General features: G+C 38.7%; 1 protein-coding gene across 11 annotated transcripts in view; it reads right to left on the reverse strand.

The window, feature by feature from the left end:
• The window catches only part of DOCK10 (dedicator of cytokinesis 10), a 158,169-nt gene that overhangs the window by 16,095 nt on the left and 117,131 nt on the right, over window positions 1–24,943 (reverse strand). For 8 of the 11 annotated variants that reach the window (XM_062638894.1, XM_062638889.1, XM_062638891.1 and 5 more), the window contains 22 exons: window positions 22,406–22,519; window positions 21,176–21,247; window positions 20,433–20,579; window positions 18,401–18,484; window positions 15,548–15,644; window positions 14,223–14,267; window positions 13,571–13,746; window positions 13,321–13,437; window positions 12,301–12,412; window positions 11,495–11,616; window positions 11,295–11,409; window positions 11,061–11,127; window positions 10,293–10,340; window positions 9,537–9,638; window positions 7,380–7,504; window positions 6,582–6,694; window positions 5,720–5,857; window positions 3,476–3,658; window positions 2,805–2,915; window positions 1,200–1,415; window positions 663–720; window positions 238–336 (listed from right to left, as the gene is read on the reverse strand). In XM_062638894.1, coding sequence (XP_062494878.1) covers window positions 238–336; window positions 663–720; window positions 1,200–1,415; window positions 2,805–2,915; window positions 3,476–3,658; window positions 5,720–5,857; window positions 6,582–6,694; window positions 7,380–7,504; window positions 9,537–9,638; window positions 10,293–10,340; window positions 11,061–11,127; window positions 11,295–11,409; window positions 11,495–11,616; window positions 12,301–12,412; window positions 13,321–13,437; window positions 13,571–13,746; window positions 14,223–14,267; window positions 15,548–15,644; window positions 18,401–18,484; window positions 20,433–20,579; window positions 21,176–21,247; window positions 22,406–22,519 — 2,461 coding nt within the window. The remainder of the gene's footprint in view (window positions 1–237; window positions 337–662; window positions 721–1,199; window positions 1,416–2,804; window positions 2,916–3,475; window positions 3,659–5,719; window positions 5,858–6,581; window positions 6,695–7,379; window positions 7,505–9,536; window positions 9,639–10,292; window positions 10,341–11,060; window positions 11,128–11,294; window positions 11,410–11,494; window positions 11,617–12,300; window positions 12,413–13,320; window positions 13,438–13,570; window positions 13,747–14,222; window positions 14,268–15,547; window positions 15,645–18,400; window positions 18,485–20,432; window positions 20,580–21,175; window positions 21,248–22,405; window positions 22,520–24,943) is intronic. The other 3 variants (XM_062638892.1, XM_062638890.1, XM_062638893.1) reach the window with 3 other exon arrangements.

A 24,943-nucleotide genomic window follows, 5' to 3' on the forward strand; every position in this document is an offset into this window, starting at 1 on the left:
CCTTTGTTGAAAAAGCCCTTACCAGAAACATTCTGAGCGACTCATCAAAAAAGCCAAAGAGAATCAGGAAAGTAACATATAAAGTTTCCAACATTACTTGCTTGCTGTTACAGCCATCAACATGCACTATAAATATGTTTGCTTTGGTAGATATTTTTCCAGATCAATTGGAGAACAGTAATTTGATTCCTTAATTATGTTATTTGACCCATAAACAGGCACGGTTAGAGCACTCACTTCCTCCATTGTGAGTTGTTAGTAACACATTACTATCAGAGACTTGACCATCTTCCAGGAGCATACGTGAGGTACAAATCTTTTCCATTTTCCAGTAACCTATGATAGTGTAAGATGGTATTAGTATACTGCTACTGGTATGTGTTAATACATGCATACTTAATAACGACAGACTAACAAGTGAAGCATTCTCTTTTAGCACTAGCTAACTAAACATTTAAATTACACTCTTAACACAAAACATACACTTTCACTGTTTCAGAGCTAAGAATGGCATTTATGATATATTTTAAAAATAAAGTGTTTGGGAAGAATTCAAGCAGCTTTAGGACTACTTTATACAGAAGGCAAGCAGGACAGCCAAAAATTATTTTCAACAACAATGTTTATAAATACATAGTTGGTTTTGAATATGTTGGTCTTACCCTTTCTTTTCAGGTACTCTGCAATCAGAGCAGCGATATGAATGTAGCACATAGCAGCCTGTAATGAGAGACCAAAATACATGTATATATTAAAGTACACTGTATGACTTACAGCATACATGTGATAAGTATCACACATTTTCATCACTGTCAAGTCATGCTGCAGAAAAGGGAAGGCAAAATTAATAGAATCATTTAAGAAAATAAAAGGTTAAGTGATGAAATCCTTCTTGAGTGTTAATTTCACTAAATGTCTTAGGTAAAAGCATAGATTTTCTCAAGAAAGACTACTGAGTAAATAAGATATTCCTGGGTAATGCACTGGAGTTTTGCATCAACCATTTATGTTTTGATGAAAAGGACACCACCACCTCTCTAGGTGTTTTTCAGAAAACCTGTCTCCCTCCACTTTCAAGTATATGAAAGACACTGTATGATTCCCTTAAATCACTACTATTGTCTATTTTTCAGAGCCTTTTTTATCAGAACATCTCAGCCTAAAGACAAATAGATTTCCTATTCATTCATTTATATTACCTCTGATAAATCTCCATTTCTTGCATGAATCTTGGCCATGCTTTCAAGCCATGTCCTACGTAATTCTGGTGTGCTGGCATATGAATTTGCCAGGCTGTACTGCAGATCCACAAGCATCTCAGGGTCCTTCTCATGCTCCTTCATCTGAGCTGTGGCCATCAAAACTGTTCTGATGCGTTTGGTCAGATCCTTCACCTCTGCTGGGAAATTAACGTTCTTTGGGAAAGATAAGCAATACATCACTAAAACCATCTGAAGAGCCACATGCAGCACCCCTGAATAAGCTGAAGTCCTGCTTACGGAAGACCTTCTTTCCCTTCCCTAATTCAGCAGGCTTTGAAGCAGAGTCATAGTTCCACATTACATACATAGTGGACACAAACACTTGACTTTTTTTACTGGCATGGCACCTACAGGATATCCCAGTCAGTCAACTGTACCAGTCTGTATGCAACAACTCTGCTGAAGTCAGCAAACTGAAACATTTGTTCCTTGACTGCCTACTGGATGCAGGGCTGGATTCTTGTGTACATTCAGCTGATGAACAGCACCAGGCACTATAGACAGTTCTGCTTAACTCACAGCATGTTTTACTGCAGGGAATAAAGCACAATGGCCTGGCTCTTGGCGTTCTCACACTGAGCATAGTGAGTCCTTGTATTACTCAGATTGGTTGTTCACAACATATTTAACTCAGCCCTGCAGTTTCTCTTTTTCAGATGAGCAATGAAATATATTCCTAATTTCAGACCTTTTTTCCCTCATTCCCTTTGTTTAAAAGTAAAAACATCCAGAAAAATTATATGAAATTAAATGCTCCCTCCCTACAACACAGAGATGAGCATGTTACAGAAGCAGTGTGACTGACTGCAGTGCTGGGAAATCAAAGCTGGACTTTGAAAACAAATACAGTTGTAACTGCACCTTATTAAGTAAGACATCAAATTACTTATGCCAATTACCTACCAATTTGCTTACACTAACTATTATTAACCTCAGTGGAGATACCCTATAGTCACCTTCAGGGAATGAAAAACACCTCCAAAGTATGAAATTCAAAATGCATGTTGACAAATGTTTGGACAGGAATTGTAAAAATTAAAGACTGGAATCCTTTTCAACACCTTTACTACAGACGATGAATATAATAGTAATGGTAACTAATCTAAGAGCTAAATGCCTTTTTCAGGGGGTTAGCAAGTTGTTATAAAACCCAAATGTCATGCATGTTTTTGCTACACATTTACTGAACAGACTGAAAAATAAGGGACAGTTTGTAGACTAAAAAATGTCAGCTGCAATTGTGTCATTGTCACAATGCATGACACCTCCTCTGACATCAGGCAAATAAACAAAATAAGCAAGTGAATAACAAATAATACAATTTTTAAACAAAAAATACATTTTTGTTTCAAAAATTATTTTCAGTTATTAAGCTTCTGAGTCGCAAGCATTGTCATGAATTTCAGGCTGCCTGAAAAAGGCACACTATGAATGCATTCATCACTAATAAAAACCAGCAAATTTATTCACTGAAACACTTGCTCCTCTGAAATGGTTGACCTTTTGCAAGAGGTAGTGATAGACAACAAAAATGTTTCTTACTTTCATCTGCTTGTCTCCATTAGCAAAGTTATTTATAATTGCAAGTGAATGTTGAAAACGAGATCCACCAATCCCTGCATCTGCTATTAGCTGGCTCACTGCTTTGATGAGCTGCATGGGGGGAGCAAACACAGGGTGAAGTTAGCAAACAAAACCATTTCTGGATAGTTTTTAATCCCTATTTTAATATGTCTTGATGTATAAGGCTAGCAGAGATTTACATTTATACCTGTCTTAAGAAAGTAACATATATAAACACAACGACTATGAGTAATCTTTCCAATGTTTGTAATTGCTCATTTTGCAATGCAAGTGCACTGATACTGGACTTTCTATTTCCGTAACTATACTGTCATATTCTGTTTCATTCCTGCATCAGCTATGTTATCACTACTATAAGCAGTGCATGTGAATCGAGAATAGCCATTTATCTGGCTATGTGGCTACATTCACAGTTGCTGTCTCTCCCTGGAATAGAGCTGAAAAGCCCAGGAACAGCAGAGAATCCAGCCCAACGTCTTCAGACTTTACAGGAAAATCAAGCTGCCAAAGAGGCTTGCCTGAGGACTCCAAAAGAATTACTTTGCTACAGTGCATAAAAATAACAATGACACAAATCGGTCCAGTAAACCAGTATCAGCTAAACACTGATGATCACACACTTCACTTACTTGTAGATGGGATCTGACTATTGATTTCTGCTTGTTAAATTCAAAGTTCTTTCTCATGAAAAAATAAAGAAGAGCAGATGCCTCTGTCTGAGTCGAACGTGACCTATGGTTACAACACTTCAGGATTTCATAGCAGAGAGAACCGCAGAGATCTGCTTGTCCTTGGAAGAATGCTGATGGGAACTATTGAAGAAAAAGTGTGTTTAGCACTACTCTCAGGCCTTCGTACAGTCAATACTTTGTTAAGCCATCAGTAAAAACAACCCTGTCTCCCATACTAATTCACACCAGGGTTTACTGAAAAAATTAGCTATCAGCTAAACATAATCCCCATGTGCAAATTAAGATTAGGTAAAAACCACACACAGTTTTTCATAAAAACACCATATGCAATGTAACAAACTGGCCTAAAGGAAATCCAGACAGCAGCTGGCACACAGCAAGCATAAAAGCAGAGCAGCCTATCTGCAAGGAATGCAGAATAGCTAATCAGGAAAAGCGTGTGTGGCATTTTGCACTACTATAAAAGGTGTTCAGGAGAAAGAAAACACTTTCAGTAGCTAAGTCAGCAAATATCCAGTGGTCAAGGCTTTGAACAGCAGGAGACAACAGAGAATGAAGGATGGCTTTCCAAACTATACCTGCTATTTATCAGCAGGGTGAATGTAACAGAAGACAAGACTGAGGAGAGGTGGAAGATACACGTCTTGGCTACAGATCTCAAGTACTGCTTGAGAGGTTCTGCTGCAGAAACCACACGTGATCCCTGCTCCCACAGAACTCTGAAGAGAGAATTCAGTCCCGAGAGATACAGGCTGAATGAAATGGGTAATCCTGGATATTTACTCATCCCCCTCTTCTGTTCCCATCTAGTATGTAATTTAAAGCAGTCTGTGGATTGTTCACTTTGTGTTTTCCCCCAAGTCCTCAAGCTATGTTACTGGGAGAAACATGATTTTCTGCTCCTTTCCCCTGATACAACAACCTGAAGGAGGCCATATGGTTTAAACTGATCTACACTGTTGCATTTGATAGAAACATCTAGGAGATCAGGCCAGCAGCAATGGTTACCAGTGTGCTACATTCTGGTTAGTTGAGAGGATCTCATCTATGACTTGGCAGCTGCGCAGACTTTGTGGTTGACACAAAGTGTCGAATTGCCTTTGATCACTGATCTATGATGTGATGAAATCAAATAAACAGTTTGACCCAAAACCATGTTTTTGTCTAAAAACTCTTCTATGTTGAAAACAAAGTATTCTGAAACTTTATTAGTTTGGATGAACTTTTGGTGATGTGCATGGAATACTCTCCTGTTAGGTCCTCTTCGGACAGCTTAATCATTCACTGCTAGCTAGATTTTGCAACCCATGTATCTGCTATGAAGACCATGGGTTTCAAGCTTGCTTCCATGGGTGGTGAAAGCAAGAAAGCCAATGATACAACCAGACAACACAGACCTGGACAATACTTATCTATTTACTCTACAACATCCATTTTCTCAGTAAATTTTTCATTTTTCAAAACAGAATTTTTCAGACAGTGTGAACTTCTCCCTTTTAATCAACAATAAATCAGAAGATATATTTGTCAGGAATCATAGAATCATAGAATAGTTAGGGTTGGAAAGGACCTTAAGATCATCTAGTTCCAACCCCCCTGCCATGGGCAGCAACACCTTATGCTAAATCGTATCACCAAAGGCCTCGTCCAACCTGGTCTTGAACACTGCCAGGGATGGAGCATTTACAACCTCCCTGAGCAACCCATTCCAGTGCCTCACCACCCTAACAGGAAAGAATTTCCTCCTTATATCCAAGCTAAACTTCCCCTGTTTAAGTTTTAACTCATTACCCCTTGTCCTATCACTACAGTCCCTAATGAAGAGTCCCTCCCCAGCATCCATATAGGCCCCCTTCAGATACTGGAAGGCTGCTATGAGGTCTCCACGCAGCCTTCTCTTCTCCATGCTGAACAGCCCCAACTTCCTCAGCTGTCTTCATATGGGAGGTGCTCCAGTCCCCTGATCATCCTCGTGGCCCTCCTCTGGACTTGTTCCAACAGTTCCATGTCCTTTTTATGTTGAGGACACCAGAACTGCACACAATACTCCAGGTGAGGTCTCACAAGAATGAGCAGTAATACAGTGAAGACCAGAACTCTTTCAAAGTACCTATATGTCCTCAAGCTGTGCTTGCTACAACATATTAATAGGTCAGACTAACAGAATAAAACCACAGTTACCTTGCCTACAAACAGCCTCAGGGCTGCGAAGACGTGCTTGAGAGCAGCTGCTGACTGGTTGATTTGCAAAAAGAGCATGTGTGTGTCAAAGACTTTCTTCATCAACGCATTCTGGCAATCGGATTGCTGGAGCTGCCTCTGGAAGGTTCACAGACAAGACAGGACATTCTGGTCATTAAAGTGAACAAACAGAAGGATCTGCTGGACTTTACATCAGAGCGTTCCTAGGAAGATAGTTTTTCGGTGTAAAATTTCTGCAGATGAGGCATTCCCAGCTTGCTGCAGACTCTTTTTACTTGTAGTTTTTCCAAGGACAGCACTTTCCTATGCCTGTACTCCTATTTGTGAATGTTACAGAGTAGATCTAAGGGCTCAGGTGGCATAGACACTAAATCCAAAAGGAGCTGCCTGCTGTATTGTAGCTGTGAGACTTACAGCATATCATTTGGGCCAGTATTTGTAGAGCAATTTTTGAAGAGGCAGAAGATCCACCTGCTGACTATACAGATGATAAGTAGTTTGGAAATCTTTTGTCTAACATCTCTGAAATCTAGTGGGATAAACACAGTTCAGATGCATGACAGTCATACATTAGTAGATGCATGACAGTTCCATGCAGAGTAAGGCTGTGCATAGCCCTGGATACCTAGGATGGTCTTCATCTACATCCTTCTACTCAGTTTGGGTCACAGAAGTCAATTCCTTCATAAAATACCTTTACTGAGCACTGACATACCCTATTTCCCTATCGTGCTATTTCAGGCATTTCCAGCTTTCTGTGTGCCTGCTCCCCCAAGCTTTCCTTCCACCACATATCCCACACAACACCAGTTCAAGCAGAAAATGAAACAGCAAAACATACCTGGTGATTCAGAGTGTAAAGACATAACAGGTCAAGGATTGTGAGGGAAACTTCTGTAGCAATGTTTGCCTCTGTGTCTACATACTGTACAATGTCTGTTTCGTTGGAGCTACCTACAACATATAAGGCAAGATGACAAACAACCTTCTGAGTGGAGTTAAAGATGCTGTAATTCTACAATCTAATCATTAAGTCTCAGCAGAGAAGAGGTGGGGTCCTAAAGTACATTTAACCACAGGAGTATTTGGAAGAAAACTGCTCACAGGAGATGAAAGGGGAAGGAATTTGAGTCAACTTCACCAGCTGCATCAGGGATGTTAACATATTCTTCCTTTGGTTCTGTTTGTCCTCAAAGGAGGAGAGAAAGATAATTGGAAAATGAGATACAAGGCTCGAATCTCATCATTAAAAGAACCTTTGGCCATGAAAAGTTCGCTTTTATTCCTAGATCGAACAAATGTAACATTTCAGCCAGTGAATTTTTGCTTGTACAGCAAGGTACATAACCACAGATGCAAGAGATGCTGGGAAGGGGGAAATAACTAGTCATTAAGGCTATTTAAATAATGTCAGGTTATTGTAATTAATTTTGTTTCTACATGAACTTTGATGAAGTTAAAGTTCAGATTTCTTAGTTACCTAAAAAAAAAAAAAAAAAGGCAAAATCAGCAGCTCTATTTATGTTTAGGCTCCACTTCAGGCTCTCAGTGGCACTCATGACAGCAAGTTCAATTGTACAGAGCCGGATCCAAACCCCCATAAAACTCCAGAAGGAATACATATTTATTTTGTACTTACTTGCAGTGCTGCTGTCTATCATCTGCAAGAGTTTGGGGTTAGAAAGTGCATTTTTGCCACGGATTATTGGTAATGTCTGAGACCTGTGATGTTTGTGGCCATCATGACTAGAAGTAGAATGCACCCTGAAATTAAAAGATACTATCAAAAACAGAAACAAAGAATAAACTATCATGCCTATACAGAATTTTCCCATGTCAGTTAGAATTTTCTCTAGTATTTTTCAAAGGCTAAGTTAAACAAATGCAAATCTCTTCAGACAAACAAAGATGAAGAAGAAAGTCAGTGAGGTAGACAAAACAGACAGATGTGCTGTGATTTCTTCAGATCACAGGAGACAAGCACTTATTCGGCACTGAAAAAAAGCATCAGCTTAAATAGCTGGCTGATGTTTAGAAAAACAACCTTTGGGTGAAGAGAAACTGAGATGAGTTCTTTCAACTCAGAATACAAGAAAAATATATCCTGCTCAAGCAAGAACTAATACAGCTTCTGTGAGGGGAAAAAAATGATGACAAACTGACAGGGACAGTACAAATATGAGCGTGCCTACGTGTGTGATGTCTTAACCCTCTTTGATGCTGGCAAACACATCATTAAAATATGAGAAGCTTAGAAATAAAATACCAGTGCTTATCACACTTTTTGAAAGCATTTTTCACCACTACAGAATTCAGTAAGATTTAACTTCTCTCAAAATTCAGATCACTTATTAAAATACAGATTATTTAATAAAAAAGAAATAAAATCTGTTGCTTCCTTATTTTGCATAATTCAAAAATATTTTAAGACAGAATTACTTCCTGTACCTAGCTAAGTCCTCTTTTATGTTGGCTATTTCTACAGAAATCATTTCTGACTAAGTTGCCAGCACAGGTATGGAACTGATGCCAGACTTTCGCCAATCATCATGATAAAGACTTCCAATGGTAACAGTGGAAAAGTTTGGGTGCATATCCTGGCAAACGAATAAACTAATGCAGTTTGAACTTGTGGAAATTTGATCCCAATGTGTTTTTTTATGGTGGTGGTGTTTGGTTTTTGCTTGTTTTGGTTTGTTATTTTTTTGCAGAGGGATGGAAAGTCTGGTTTCATATGAACATTTCAGAAAACTAAAATACAAAAATACAAGTGGAAGTTAGAGGTGATTACTGGCAACAACTCTCAACTCATGATCAAAAAAATGCTCTGTATTACAACAGGACAAACAAATAGTCATTTGGACCACAAATGGTGATCTGTGAGAGGGTAAAGTGAAGGCTGTGAAGATAGCAGAAATGTGACTTTCTTTTCTGTATTGCCACCATGTTAGTTCATCTGCAAATGTGCAACAAAACAACAGTCTCCTAAAGGCTGTGTGCCAGTTCCAGCTGGGGTAATGAAATCAGTGCTGCTTCTTGAACACTGCTCAGTAGAGGAACAAAAGAAGAACTATGGCAGAGAAAGCATCATTTTTCCTCCTTGTTCCATTACAAGATAACATGCTTATAATGGTGAGCATATTCCAGCTATATGTAAATAATCCAAGCTCATGAGGGAGGGCAACTTTCTCACCATGGTCTTAGATACAACCACAAGCTGCACAGCATCAAAAGTTTGCTTTCTCTCTAGAGTTTTGCATTATTAATGTGAAAAGGATCCCACTTTCCACTGAAAGGGCCAAAAATATTATTAAACGTGCTGCACCTGCACCTTATTAACACGCAGTCCATGAAAATGATTAGCCCTACATTACCGGGAAGGAACAAATCGCCCAATACTGTGAGTGTATCCATAGACACACTTTATCCCTAAAGCAGTGAGATTCCATGAAAACATAACATTGCAGGAATATGAACTCCATCAGGTTGGGGAAAACTGTGGATTATCTTTCAAATAGGAATCTGAGCTGAAAACATCAGTACTGTTTCTGCCATACTTCACAATATTGACAGTAAGTAAAGATTTTTCTGAACATAACACTTAAAACAACAGCTTACAAGTCACATTGAAGTTAAAGGGCCTTAATTCTTTTATGGGTTTTATGTCTTTGGGGGTTTTTAAATATGTTACATATTGGATCATCCTCTTTTCAGTCAACACTGTGACAGTATACAAGGGCTGGAGGATGACAACATAGTTTGCGGTTTTATAGGAGTTAATAATACATGTCATTACCATTGTGAGAGCAGACCCAATGCCTGGCCAGAGGAGTTCGAACCTTTAAGGGTTCCATTATTCTGGGTGGCCTGAACAAACTTAAAAGCAGCAGCAATTTTCCTGTTAAGAGAAAATAACTGTTAATCTGTTACAGAACATGACATTAATTTGCCAAGCCTCTGAAGAATAAATACAGGCCTGACAAAACCTCCAATGGAGCATGAACTGGTTCATCCAGTGATCTTTTGCTTTTCCACAGTATGACATATAGACAAGTTCACAGTGGTAACATTACATTAAGAATGAAACATCAACTGAGACAAAGTGTGCATTTCACATTTCACAGCTGGAACACGATCTCACACTTCTTTAGAAAGTGGGTAAAGACAGAAGATTTTTTTTGTAATTACTGTGGAACATTTATCTAAGCCTGTAAAAATTGTTCTTTCCATTATATGGATGAAAAATACAGTGTTCAAAGCCTTTTCTTTGGCATGTGCATAGAAATATGGTACTTTGGGTCATAAATGCAACAGTGATTATCATACCATCACATGCAAGTAATTTTTTACACTACGTATGTACTCAGATGTCCAGAACATCATGATAACATTGTTTGCAAAAAAAGCAAAAATAAAGCATACATTGGCTTCAGAGTGTTAGACTGATGTTTTTAGGAGAAAACTGATAGATACACTCTTAACCTCATTTAAGCCTAATGTAATGCAGTAACATTTAAACACTGTAACATACTGTCTATAACCAGAGAATTACCTTACAATATTGCGTTTTCCTAGATATCTGAAATTTTGCAGACAAACCCTGAAAGATAAAACAACACATTTTATGTCTATTAATGGCTTCCTAATCACAAAAACATGCTGAATTGTAGTGCCTTGAAGAGATCTGTGGCATATGCACCTTGTAGTAAACAAACAGAATGGAATGCAGCAATTCACAGCCTAGGGCTGCACAAGATGTGGAACCACTTCCCACACCTTTGTTCCGTTGCTCCCTTCACAGCTGAAGATTTCTGCTTGGTGAGGTGGCAAAGGCAAAACCTTGGCTGCAAATCATTACTTCTTCACCAGCTGGAGTTAACTAACTTGTGTTTAACTTACAAAATGGTGAGGAAATTCTGAAAACAGCTACCTGCATGGATTCTGCAGACATGCATCGACTAGATTGAGCAAATCACCCTGGAGATGTGAAAAGCAGGGAATCCTACATTGTATAGCTTTTCTGATAGTCTGCAAGTTTTGGAGAGCTAAAATACTTTTCTCAAGAGAATAAAATCTGAACTCCAAATGGGAAAGCTACTATGAAAATCTCTTTTAGGAGGAACACCCAGAGCATTATGCTCTCTGTTCATGGAAATGACCAACATACTGAAGGATAATGTTTCAATATGACTTCAGAAGATAAGATACAAGACCTATCTCAGCCTATTCCAACTGAGGTGGATAAACCTAAAAGACATATTATTTGCAGCAGCCATTTAGAACATTATCATTTAACATAAAATCCACAAAGTGAACTTACTCTAAAATGCTGAAAAAGTCTGTTATTTCTGAGAATGGTGCTCGCAACCAGTAGGAAATCAGTGCATCTAAAAGAAGATATTAAAATATATTATGCTTCTGTTACAGGAAACTAAACTTGACCCAAAGCTTGTAAAATACACTCATGATTATTCTGATTTTGTATTTGTTTGGCTTCAGTATTCACAATAACTTACAACAAAGTAAATTAGGCAGTGAGCGCATATTTTCTTACCTTCTGAAATGGTTTTCATAATGTGAAGGAAACACATAAGAAGACTTCTAGTTTCAGCTTGATCCAACTTGTCAAAACGAAGAGTTGATCCAATCAAAGACAAAGGTCTCATGATCTGTTGAATTTACAACAAAAGGCCTTGTTAAGAATAGTGATAGGTTTTTACCTCTAGTAACTGTTTTCAACATTTGCACATGTACCTTTTCACACGTGTCAGTTCTCTCACTGTTTTTTTCATTGGTACTTGGGTTAGATTCAAGACTTGCTAAGGAAGCTCTGGAGTCAGCATGGTTTGCTGCAGAGACAGCTATTGATGAAAAGGCTGTAAATGAAAGTCACAGCAAACATGCTAAACTAAAACATTTATGGATACAAAAACTAATAAGACAAATGGAAAACTTAAAATGTGTCACATGCTGGATTGACACCAGTGCTTTGAACTTCCAATAGCAAAGCTATTGATGAATTGTTTAGTACTGAAAACATGCAACGAGTTGAAGTAAAATGTTTCCATTTGCTGTTATTCATGGCATTAAAATGGTCTGCTGCATTCTGTAAGGCCTGACCTAAAACCACAAAAATCAGTGGGAAGATGCCCATGCACTTCCCTGAATTTTGAAATGGGTTTGGAGGAAGTGAACAACTTGTATTTCTACCCTTCCATTAAGCCTGGAAAAACTAAGTTTTCAGGAGAAACCTTGGAATTATTCTTATGTCAGGCAGAGACTATAAGGATGAACTCAGGCACAGATATTTGTGAGAGCCTGAATATTGGCATCATTCCAAACCAGGAGAGTAAGTGAAGCAGTGGAAGAGCAGCAGCTTCACTAGAGAAATAAAAATCATCCGAAAATACCCAAAGGGAAGAGAAAGTTTGTGTACCATGTTTCCCTGAATATGGTATAAAATGGGTTAATGATATCCTCCATGAATACTAAGCAGAAAGCACGATGGATTGAGATACACAGAAATCTACCTGTGTGCGTGTTCAATCTGTCATTAATACCTGCTATAGAGTTCAGAACATCTTTGGAAAAGGACGTGTCCACAGAGTTTGCATGTTTTATTGCTGTCTGGCTCTGAAATCCTCCAGCTGTGCTCAAGTCATCCCTAGATCCCTGTATTTTGAAGGGAACAGAAGAAACTCCATTAAATGATATCACTCATAACTTTCTCAATGACAGCACACCCAACAGGCTTTTCTTAGACACTGAGCTTGAAAACCTACTTTCAGTTGTTTAGACATGGCAGCCTTAAAAGAGAAAGGCTTGCCATAATACGCTAAATATTTACCTGTAATAGGAAACCCTCCCATAAATGAAGTTGTAAAGGACAGATTGAGTCTAACTGTGTTTGCTTCTTAAACACTAGCACAGCCTTGGGAAAGGACCGTTAACTGCCATTAGCAATGATACTGTGAAATAGGCTCGTTTGCTGGAAGGATTGAAAGACAACACCCTGGCAGAAATCTGTTTCTAATTTTTAAAGCAGGGCTTTGATTATAACACATCTAATGTATTAAGAAATAAACAAACATGCTCCTCCACATGTGCAGTTTATACAGACATTTTCGTTGGTATTAAAGGTAAAGCTACTTGCATGCACTCATTCGGCTTCCTGGTAGAGTTCATGGTCCCTTTGTTACACAAGTAAAACTGCTTGTAGGTTCATTACGTAACCCTGCAAAGACAGGGTCCTCAGCCTGCAGCACCAAGGCAGACCTACCGGACAGACAGACTGGGGCTGCAAACCTCTAACTTTGAGTTTCCAGCCCCAGGACAGCCAGTATCCTGGGTCTGTTCCAGACTCACAGCCTATACACCCTACAATTGAGACTCCCAGGGCCCTGCAGGTGCTCTGCAAATTGAAACCTTTCAAATTAAGCATTGTAGGTGCGAACAAGTCAGCATTTTCAGACATGCATTTTGTTAGCTAACTTGTGACCAGCATGAACTTGGACTTTTCCCCACCAGATTGAGTGGGTCAGATCTGAGTTTGAGATGTTCTGAAAAATTACATGCATTACCTGATTGGAAGTATTGATATTGAAAAGAAACATATCCTTCATGTAAATCCTTGGCATATTATCCAGAAGCATTCCATAGAGTGGCATGTACAGGTTTGCTATTTGTGCTTGTTTTGCCTAAAAAAATGAAAGATACAACATAATCCTGAAGAAACTAATTAGTGTATACTAGTGGCTAAGGAAGTTTCATATACGTTTAGTGACTGTATGAACAAGTAAATGAAAAGGAATAAGCAAACAGTTTCTTTACCGGCTCTGCATATCGATCGTCAAACGAATGCTTTGCCATTAAGTTTTTAAGCACAGCCAAAGCTAAGTGCCTAATGTCCTGGTCTTCTTGCAACGCAAAACCAACCTCCCGCAGCAGGACTCCAATTAGAAAATGCTTACGGCAAAATTCATTGGTCAGTGTGTACTCTGGAATATCTTGGAACAGAATGGACAAGAATGCTTGAATTGTTATGTAGGTTACATACCCCCTCCCTCAATTTTCCAATGACTATTGACTTAATCCACTGTTAGACCTTGATTTTCTGATCTGATTGCCTCATTCTACTCCTTCACTTGCTAGTATTTCTCAAAATTATGCACTCTTTACACTTTATATACATCATTTATATATAAATACATATATTTATGTTATATTTATACACACATTCCTATAAATCTCACATGTTTTGCATGTAGTAAGACTATTCACTTCTATGAGGCATGTCTAAATTGTTATTCCCATATTCTAGCTAGAAGAGCTCTAAACCACAGAGCTCTAGAATAATTCCAGTTTGGAAAATAAATGACAATTTTTGCCTGAATTTGCCACAGTTCAGTGGCAGCAGCCCAAGTAAACCTTAAGGCTCTTGATGCACAATTCTGCTTGCTGACAGCAGTCATTTTGTTCATACCTGATGTTCGATATTCCTGTGTTGATTCTGAAGGTGTCACAGGGTCTTCATTTTTCATAAAAATGAAACAAAAATAGGCAAAAATCATGCATATTTTTTACTTATTAAGCATAAAAATAGATTTGCTATATATCTTTTCGATTTTTTTTTAAATTTGACTTGAATTGAACAGCTTGAATCAAACTATGAGCATCAAACTGAACTCAGTTTTTGATGCTGAAAACCGAAACAAAAAGGAGACAAGGGCCCATAGTTTGAGAGATGATTCTGCCTTCCACTGCAAGACACCTTCCACTCTCAGCAGCTTAAAGGACCATACCTGAACTCCCCAGAGTTCACAGAAAACTGTCAGAACTAGGAACTGTGCCCAGGGCTGAAATCCCAGTGCCTTTGAAAACAAGTACCGCGTACCTTTGCACCTAGTACTGTCCACTTGTCACAAATTAATGTTTGAAATAACAGATTTCAATGCAAAAGATTGAATGCACAGCGGCTGCTGGCTTTGGGGCATGGTCAAGGTGGATTCACTCCTGTGGTAGAGCACAGGCAAAACCTGTTCATGCAAAATATGTGTTACACACAGTATCCCGTGCCTTGAGAGATAGCTCATTATTAACTGTCCAGATTCTGAAATGGGCCTCTCTTGCCTCACTGCTTGTGGTAAAATGCCACATGTGGTAAGCACATAGAGTTCAGGCTTGCCAGAGGCCAAGAAAGTAAATGCAGTTGGAGGAAAAGGCCTGTTGCATGGGACCTGTCTGCTAGTCTAAGATACTCTGGAGGCAAAAGATCTTTAAGGTCCCTTCCAATCCTGACCATTCTATGATTTCTAAAACAAGAAGTACCGAAGGCTGATTATCTGAGAGATGGATGTTTCCAAACATGATGCATGCCAAGTTCAGATCTTCCCCAGGAAAGAAGGGCTGTTACATGGACACATCCCAACAGTAGCAGAAAGCCTGTTCCTAAATACTAAAGTTTCACAATGCCCTTATCACTGCCTCAGCTTTGCATTCCTACTGTACCTGTTCAACCCCTTCCCTAGCTCACCAGCTACTGCAGCCTTAGTAATCAGTCCTCACAAATTGTCCAGTTCATTCATCTCAAATATTCCAGCAAAAGGCACCTCCCCTCACCTAAATGGGCTGTCAGGGGTTGTATTTATTTACAGGCATACTGATATGATGTTATTTTTACTACACTGCTTAAGTGTCACACCTGAAAACCCATTCCGGGCTTCTGTGCCTGATGTGCAGGCATAATGCTTGAGAGAATCTCCTGATAATTCATCACTGTGCAAAAACCCTTTCAGGGTGGTGCCTTACCAGGAATGTTTGAAGACCGTATGGGCAGGCACAGAGGAATAAAGTGCTCGTGGTGACAGACTTCTTGGAGAAAGTCAAACTTGAACTGATGTACAGTCTGAAAATCACAACAGGCAACGTCTCAGTTCACATTACAACAGGGAAAACGGTAAGACAGAACTGCACTACTTATCTCTACCTAAAGATACATACTCACACCCAATAATGAAAATCTATGGCTTGTTACATCAAGCTGCATGAATTATGAACATCTGGGTTTCATCTCTGCTGTCAAAGAAACTTGTCACAGTCAAACAAGCTTTATGAATTCCTTAAAAATGCTTTTTATTGAAGATGTACTGATAAATATAGGCCTGATCCAAATTAAATATATAAGGTATATTTAAAGCTACACTGGGTCGTTTGATGGTATATACTATATTATCATAGCAAAATATCTTCTCCAGTTTACATAAATTTGAGTTCCACATAATTATTGTGCCTTTCTTCCTCAAAACCCCTTCTTTCTTTTTAATTCTTCTTCGTTTTTTGGTCAACATACAAAGTTTCAGCCACACAGACCAGATCCAAAACTTACTGACAGTGGTGAAAACTTCCTCTAATTGATGCCAGTGAGTTCCAGCTCTGAAAGATTTGGGTATTACATAGTTTTGGTATCATTTTCTTGATATCTCCCTCTTGTGGAGCCTTGCAGATACCTCAGGAATTTATTATTTCCACTATAATGATGTGCTACTGAGATATACAGATAATACATGACATCCCATAATAAATTTTTATTTCCACCTTCTCAGCTCACTGTTCTCAGGGGCAGAAAGCAGTCATTCAGGACTACCAATATGATGCTGCATCAATTTAAGTCAAACATTCGCATTAGCATTAGAAAGATCTCGTAATGATCTTTTATTTGCCCTGTGTTTAAGTCTGTCAGCCCCTAAAGCTCAATTGTAGCATTTCTGTTGCCACCATCAGGCCAGGATACCTGGAACATGCACTTCTCAGAGTGGTGGACAGTGGGGAATTTTTCCCTGAAATGCTTTATTGCAATGCAGGAATACAGCTGGACATGCAATTCAGGGTCTAATGGCAAATAAAGAAATGAAGCACCTGAAATATGTTTTCAAGAGGAACTGTGACATTTTGAAGGAACACAACAATGAACTGAATTCTAATGAGGTATTTCAACTTCTGAATAAATATTCTCAAAACAATGTTTAAATGTCAAAATACAGAATACTGTGAGGGGTATTTCTGCGAAACAGAAACTATAGTGCTTCATTCACAATTATAATAAATTCAAACTGAAATGTTATAGACTAGTATACCTGCAAACTAGAGGCAATATTCACTCCTAAAGTGAACACTGAAATATTTACTGTTAAATTTTCTGGAGAGGGGTCAGACTGCATTATCATCCTTTTGATACATAAACAATCCAACTAAAGAAGCAAAAGACACACAGAAAGAAATCCTGCAGCACACTGCACTGAAATGACTGACTTGCCTAGGAGTCTGACTGAAAATGAAAGCAATGCAAGGCCTCTCTCTCCTTGAGGTCAGAAATGTCTGATTCTATTTTGTGGCTGTTGTTTTCAGGTGCTGCAAAGCCTGTTCCAGTGGAACATTTGTCTCAGCTCTGCAGTGATTCCACTTCTACACATGCTGGCAGGTTGCTCTGGAGGGATGCTGGGTGGCTGGCAAAAATCAGGTACTTACTGCCAAAGAGATGTTTAGTTCTGCTCTGCACACTGACCAATCTCAGGTTTTTCCACTGGCCATTAATTGGCTTTTTTAATTACATATCTGTTTCTATGGTTGATTTATTTAGGGAAGTTTGAAATGTGGAAACATTTTTCAGATTGCGTAAAATTGTTTACAGAATAATAGATTTCAGGCTATGACATTGACACTCAAAGACTCCAATTCTACATCTGTTCCAGAGATTAAGTGAAAGACCTGAGTACAGCATGAAGCTGGTTTTAGTAAAAAGCAAAACAGACCTGAAGCAACCACACTCATGGCCTGCAAATGTCAAGATCACCACTGAATAATTATAAAAAGTTAATGGACAAAAGTTTGTAAGCTTTTTGGGGAAAGATGAGTCATTCAAAGTGTATATCCTGAATAAATTCTGTTAGCTATCATTTTATATGCTCAGAAACCCAGTCACAGAAGAGAAAAGCCTGTAACTCATCCTGATGGACGAAGAGTAGAGAAGTAAAGTTGAATAATCTGGGGAGCTCTTGCAGTTTGAAATTTATTGCTCAAACTGTATCGCTGCTTATTATAGGTATTATAGAAGAAATTTGGGCTACAGGGAATTTTCCTCATAGCAAGCACAAACTAATTTGGAGCAGACTGGCTTTCTTGCATCATCAATAAGATAAAAGCATACCATACATTCAAAGCAACTGAGATACTACATTCTCACTTGAATTTACACAATGGTAACTTGTTCATATGCTCTCACTTTAATCTCCCCAAAGAAAATGACTGCCAATTGCTGCTGATATTTATAGACCGAACTGCAAGTTTACTCTACAAAGATTCAAAGCTTAAATTCAGCCTTTTGCATGCTTTGGTCTGAGCAGTCTTCACAGAATTTTCTCTCCCAGGACTCAATGAGTAGTTGTTTGGACACAAATATTTACACCCAGAGAAGGGGATAGATGGCTCAAACCCAAGAGGCTTTAGCACGTATTTATGGTGAATGTTTTCACTGACTTTGAGTACTGAGCATAGTGAAGCCATGGAATGGATCATAAATAGTTTCAATATAAAAATATTCTGCTAGCAAGTCACATCGGAGAAAACCTCCCAAAATCAACAAAACCAAACAAATCAGAACAATACCTTGCTGTCTCCTGTTCCAAACATACTTATATAATTGTTGACCATCTTGAACACAAATCCACGATCCATAAATGTAAAGCAGCGCTAACGGGGAAAAAAAGAATTATTATTTTAGAGCCAGAACAGCAGTATGTGGCCTCACTCACCTGGCTGCTTGTCTTGTGTGACTTGCAAACTTGAATCATTTCCACAGGTGAAGCTAGTCTTATAACAAAGTAAGGAATACCTGAAAATCTGGTCTATCTGGCTCGATTTTTAAATTTATTTTCAGTAATAATAAATCGATCAAATTTTCCTTTTCCTGCGTCTACAGTCTAAAATAACTGTCACAGTGTACAGTGCACTAGCAGAAAGCTTACCTACTGAAAGTTATCCATGTACTACAACACTCAATCACTAGAGCCAGCATGTGGCAGCTGAGCCAAATATCTCCTTCAGTGACAGAGCTGTGACTCCTGACTCAATCCAGCTGCAATACTTGCTTCCTATGAGTTACATTATCTCTCCGGGAGCAAATATGCCCTAGATTATTTCATGATGAGAACACTGCTCTTGCTGATTGATGGAGATAAATAGCCAGAAGTTGTAAACATTTTTGAGAGCCTTGGTGCTACAGTTACTGACATTTTTTCCTTGCAGAGTTAGCCTACCAGATAGGGAAAGCGACCTTGATTTCCCCTCTTTCCTGGTGTTCCTGAACTCTGCAAAATTAGAGGAGTCCTGAGCCTTCTGCTGCACAGCATTCAAACAAGGCTGCTGCAATTCCAGCCTGGAGAAAGCCGTATGATCTCTAACCAACGTCATTCTTTCTGACAGACTAGTCAAAAAGAAATTAAAACACAGCCATAAGCCATAATATATGATGCATCATTATTGTTGTTCTCAGTTAGCTGAGTAACACACAAAAATAGCATGCAAATCTGCAACAGCCCCACAGGTGTAACACCACACAACTAATGACTAAGCCTGTCCACCTATGTTCCTGCCTCAAACTAGCATCATCTTCCACAGGATGTAACACTATGGATAGATATGGTTTAATGTCAGTATGCCAACAGCAACTTAGGGTTTCCGTATGGTATCCGTAAAAGAGGCCAACATTGGACAGCAAGCTTATAATTTATTTCACCTACGTATGAAAGGAGAAAAATCCACCTTCATTTTGAGGTTGTTTTCCTTATAACCTCACAGAAACATTTTATTGCTGGAATACTGCTCTCTCCTAATACTGTGCTTCAATTTATCATAAAAGATTTATGCCTGAGTTTCAGTGTGTAGCATATACAATGTTCTGTACATCGGTAATGTACATCTTTCCATCAATGGAAAAGTGTGTGTGTGTGTGTGTGTGTTTGTTCAGTATAAATCTAAATTAAGTATCTGGCCACACAACTTAGTGAATGGCAATTTTCCCACACTCCACAGCTAAATCAATGCTTGGAAAATAAATACAACTGAGAAACACTAGGACAGAACCACAAAATGCAACTCCTTTTAGTGACTTTTCCAAAGCACGCATGTATTTTGCCATATTTGGTATATGAAAGGGCATTACAGAATTAGAAAGGTGGGTTACAGTATATCACATAATACTTGCAATTTGTTTATTCTGGTTTGTAAGAGCTGCCCACTCTGGTAGTCATTAGTAAATATTAATCCACTCAGTCATTCAGAGCTATAAGTATATAAAGAAAAAATAGTAGCAGAACTGTAACTACACTTTTGTTCCTTATCAAACTTTTACCCATTTGAATGCAATGTAAGAATCTGCAAAATTTGAAAACTTGGCCTCTGTCAGAGAACAGATAAAAATTAATCAGAATTGCTTTAAAGCAGACTTATATAAAGCTTTTGCATTCTCAAAGACCTAAATGCATAGAAAAACTGAACTACGGGTCAACACTAAATTTGTAAATTGAACCATCATTACCTCAGAATTGTGTTTATTCCCTTTGACTAGACTACAACAGTCTTAAGTTTGCACAAAGTATGGGGAAATAAGTGCATACACTGTAATGACAGAACATCTCACCTTGAGAAATTTGGCGGTGCTGTAGTTTGCATTCCTGGTTTCTTCAAGAGCATCTTTGTACTTCCAAACAACATGGTCTGCTAAGACCATCACAAGTATATCCAGCTCAGTTTGAAATGATTCTGGAAACCTCTGAGTTCGAGAAACCTAAGCAGGGAATAGATCATCGCTTGAGAGTGTACAATGTTGCACATTAAACCTGAAAATACATTCAGGCCAGGAATAAATACAATAAAACACAGGTCATTCAAGAAATATAGTCCTAGATTTCCCTGGATCTATTCCAAGTATAAACCCCAAAAGACAGAAAGTGGTAAATCTTCAAATTCCAGCACAAGTACACCAAGAGCATCTTTCATAATCAGGCAGAAAGGTCAAAGCATTGATCTCCAGCTACGTAAGGTCTGCTGAAAGCAAAGTAGAGTTTCTAGATCATTTGTTTGCTGTCTGGCATAATCACCTGTTGGGTAACCAGCAGAAATAAGAGAACTCCCACTCCCCACCCATTACAAAGCTGATGCAACTGTATTTTTGGCCCACCAGTTCTGTACAAGCAAGAATAGATCTGAGCCTAGCAGGGAATATAATGTTTTTGTGTTTAAAAGAAGTATTTCACAAAGTATAACAGCATTTATTTTATCGACGAAGAAATGTCCCACTATGTGTATTTCCCAGGATACCATATTTTATATTTTCCCTAAGAGACTGATTGCCTACTTAATCAAGGTCATGTAGATACTTACCTTTGTTTTCTTTGTATCAACTAAGTGCTGGGCCATTGATTTTAAGATAACTGCAAAGAAGAACCAGGAATGCTTTCAAAAGAAAGAAAAAAAAAAAAGAGATTAGGAAAAATTATTATCTGATAAATACTTAGATAAATAGATGGACTGCATTTCTCAGTAATGCACAATGATAAACTCTGTGACAAATAAATTAAAGAGACCAAGTGCCACGTATTTGAGTGACATCAGATCCTGTCCTTGGAATGGAAGCCATCTCAGGCACTTTGTCATTGGGGCTCTGTGCAATGAGGATCCCACAAACACCACACCTACAATCCTTCCATTCCTGCTGAGCATTGTGTTCATTATTTGTTTGCAGGTAACTGGCAGAAATGTATGACACAGAGAACCTCTGAGAACAGAAGCTGAGAATCAACTGCCTTGTCAGTTTCAGCAGATTGCTAATTTGGCTCAGAGTAGGATGTCACCTAAACAGAATGGTTCTTCAAATACCATTTGCAATAGCTAACATGTGAAACAAATACAATCAAAAAGCTTACAAATTGCAAAAAAACCCAGAACAAACCCAACCACAAGTACTTTTGCACGGCCCAGGTTTCCTGCAAGCCACCTTTTCTGCTTTTTTTCAGGCTATTTTTGCTATTCCAGTGGCTCAGCACAGAAAACTGAAACTGGTTCATCCTAAACAGTTGAACACATTTTTGCCACTGGGAACTCCTGATCTGGACTCTCTCATATCATAATCAGCAGGCTCAGTGATGGGGCTCGAACATGTATGAAGTTTGTAGACCTGGTTTGATACGAGAAACCTCAGGAAACCTCAATCATTCGCATTTTGGTCACTGTCAGTCAAAGGCAGCAACTGAAATAAGATGTAACTGCCTTACTTACAGATGAATATTCTCCCTGGATCTTCCAAAAATGAAACAAAATATCCTAAAAGTAACTGCCTACTCCATATTGTGTAAGAAGTTTCCAACTCAGACTGAGCTGTAACAGAAAGGAGAAATTTCATCGTGCATCCCATGGCATTCTGAGAAATGTGTTACGCTGGGAGACTTTGGCAAGTATGGTAAGTCTGTCTGTTGAATCACTGCAGGATATGATTTGTGCAAGCTCATTCGGGGAAAGAGAGGAGAAAGAGAGGAGAAAGAGAGGTGACAAGTGAGTTTCATGCAGGAAACCAGTAGCAGAACTACAAATGTGCCAATTCAAGCTACCACTCACCTTTAAAACCTGTTTCACTGTTACTTGGTCATTTAACTTCAGAAGACCAGTCATATTCTTGGCCAGCTCCTCATGAACAGTCCTTTCCTCAAATGATTTAGTCCTGAACACATACTGAAGAAAAAAGGAAAAATAAAAGATATCAAAATGTACACTAAACCAAATATAAATAAAACTCAGTAGGTGAAGATAAATTATTTGTATGCCACTAACTGCTGACAATCTTTGCCACGCAAATACCTTAGCTGAACAATACACACACGTAGAGTTTAATTCCTCCAGCAGTCACAGAACAACACAGCTCCTTATAAAATCCCAGTTTTAAACACACCTTCCTGTTGCTTTCAGCAACACGTGAATCATGAGGAATTTCTGCTCAAAATCAGTGCTACGATTTACTTTTTCAATAGGGCATAGGATCCTGACACCTCTCGAACTGACTTTCAAGCCATTTCACCAGAGGTAAATAAAAGAACAAGTACTCAGAGGAAGTATGGAGGGTTTTTCACCCACCTAGTCAGGGCTACCTTCACTTGCTCCTTCCAGTGGCAACAGCTAGTCAGAGCTGGTAACAACTCTTCATCCTGAAAGGCGTAGAGCACTCACTGGAGCTAACAAAAGGGGAAAACTATACCCCTTTCAGAAATCAATCCCTCAAGACAGGAATTTAGTGCTTAGAACTCATAAATCCAGTACGAGTTCTATCCAACAATTTAAGGTAATAATTTGGTACTGCGATCCATGGCCGCTTCCCTGAAGCAAGAGCTCTGCCAGTGCAGCAGTTGGGATGAAATACCTTTTCAATTCAACCAGGTAGGTGAAAGAAAGTAATATCACTTGAAAACATCTTATTAATAATCAGCCTTGTTTCCAGAGCAGATGCCATAAGCTTCTCCCTATGCAGTTTAAACTTCTGGGTCCAGTAATTTACATCAGTGTAATTTTTCATTATTACTGCATCTGAGTGACTCACAACTCTCAACTTATTTCCCCAAACAGCATTTCTAAAGTAGGTACTCATTTTCTTACAGATGGATGAAAGCGATTAACAGTTACTGGCTTTTGACTGCTGATGGAAATGGGAAAACAGGCTAAATGAACTTTTGGTGGAGCCTAATAATCACCTGTTACTTCAGTGATATTTAGCTGCAACAGGTGTCTATTGCAATTTTGAAAAGTAGAAGAGGTGTTAATACCCATTTTAATTAACTACATTTAAATGTTACATAGGTTATTTAACTTGGATATATACCGATGATGAGATACTTGCTGGCCAACAGCATTATCCGTACTCATTTAATGGATATTCAATTGATACAGAGAACAAGGAGATCATCTTTAAAGAGCTCACTCCTTTGGCTTTTTAAGTAATGGCACAGCTTGCCTGGAGCCAAATTCCATACACAGAACATATCTATATATATTCTCTAGATACCCTCTTCTTCAAAACAATAATAGATTAAAAAAGCTGAGTAAACAGGAAGCAGTTGCAAGAATCTGAACACAGATGAGAAAGGAATTTATGTATGATAGCACATACAAAGACACAGGATCTTGAAACTAAAGTAATGACTTAAGATAATAATCAAAAGCTTAGTTAAAAAGCTGTAGCATCCTAAGAAACATGCTGTCACATTGCAACCATAAAGAGCACCCAGAAGTACCTCCTCCATAAGAATTACCACTTGTGGATCCTTTTCAGCTACACTGAGGACAACTCTGTACATGTATAATACAGATGGCCATACATTTTAAAATGATAAATCTCACCACAGTCAAGAGGAATGCTGCAAACTGTGAGCAAGTTCACTCTCTAAAACTGCCTGAGGATGGAGGGAGGAGGTGGCTGGTCTTTTCTGCCAAGTAACAAGTGATAGGACAAGAGCAAACAGCCTCAAGCTGCACCAGGGGAGGTTTAGATTGGATATTAGGAAAAATTTCTTCACCGAGAGGGTGGTCAGGCATTGGAACAGGTTGCTCTGGGAAAAGATGGAATCACTGTCCCTGGAAGTGTTCAAAAAACGTGCAGATGAGGCCCTTAGTGACATGGTTTAGTGGTGGACTTGGCAGTCCTGTGGTAAAGGTTGGACTTGATGATCTTAAAGGTCTTCTCCAACCTAGCTGATTCTATGATTCAGGTTACATTGAATGTCTCCCACCGGTTATTTATCTAGCTGAGGTTTTATGTTCTTTCATGTATTTATTTCCCCTTTCCTTCTCTCAACCCCTGCAGGGTGGGAAATTCTTAATTCCATTCCACAAAGACTGATGCTATGCTTATGCTCCTAGAAGCTCAGCTGAAGCACATTTGCACTAGGTCTTGCTTATAAACTGCAAGCTCTAGGCATCAGTTGACTACTGGGATTTGTTCCTCCTACATTTCAGTACCTTTTAGGAATGCACTGCAACTTCCTCCTCCTATGTTTGCTCAATTTGCTATCCTATGAAAACAAAGCTGCATTACAAACACAAAAGAAACATGAAGAAGCCCTTTGTCCTTCTCAACAAACTAAGGTTTCAAGCCAGGATGCAGCTGAA

The sequence above is a fragment of the Pezoporus occidentalis genome, unplaced genomic scaffold (genome assembly GCF_034315485.1).
Source record: "Pezoporus occidentalis ecotype Australia unplaced genomic scaffold, CSIRO_AGI_Poc_V1 ctg59, whole genome shotgun sequence".
NCBI classification, from domain to species: Eukaryota; Metazoa; Chordata; class Aves; order Psittaciformes; family Psittacidae; genus Pezoporus; species Pezoporus occidentalis.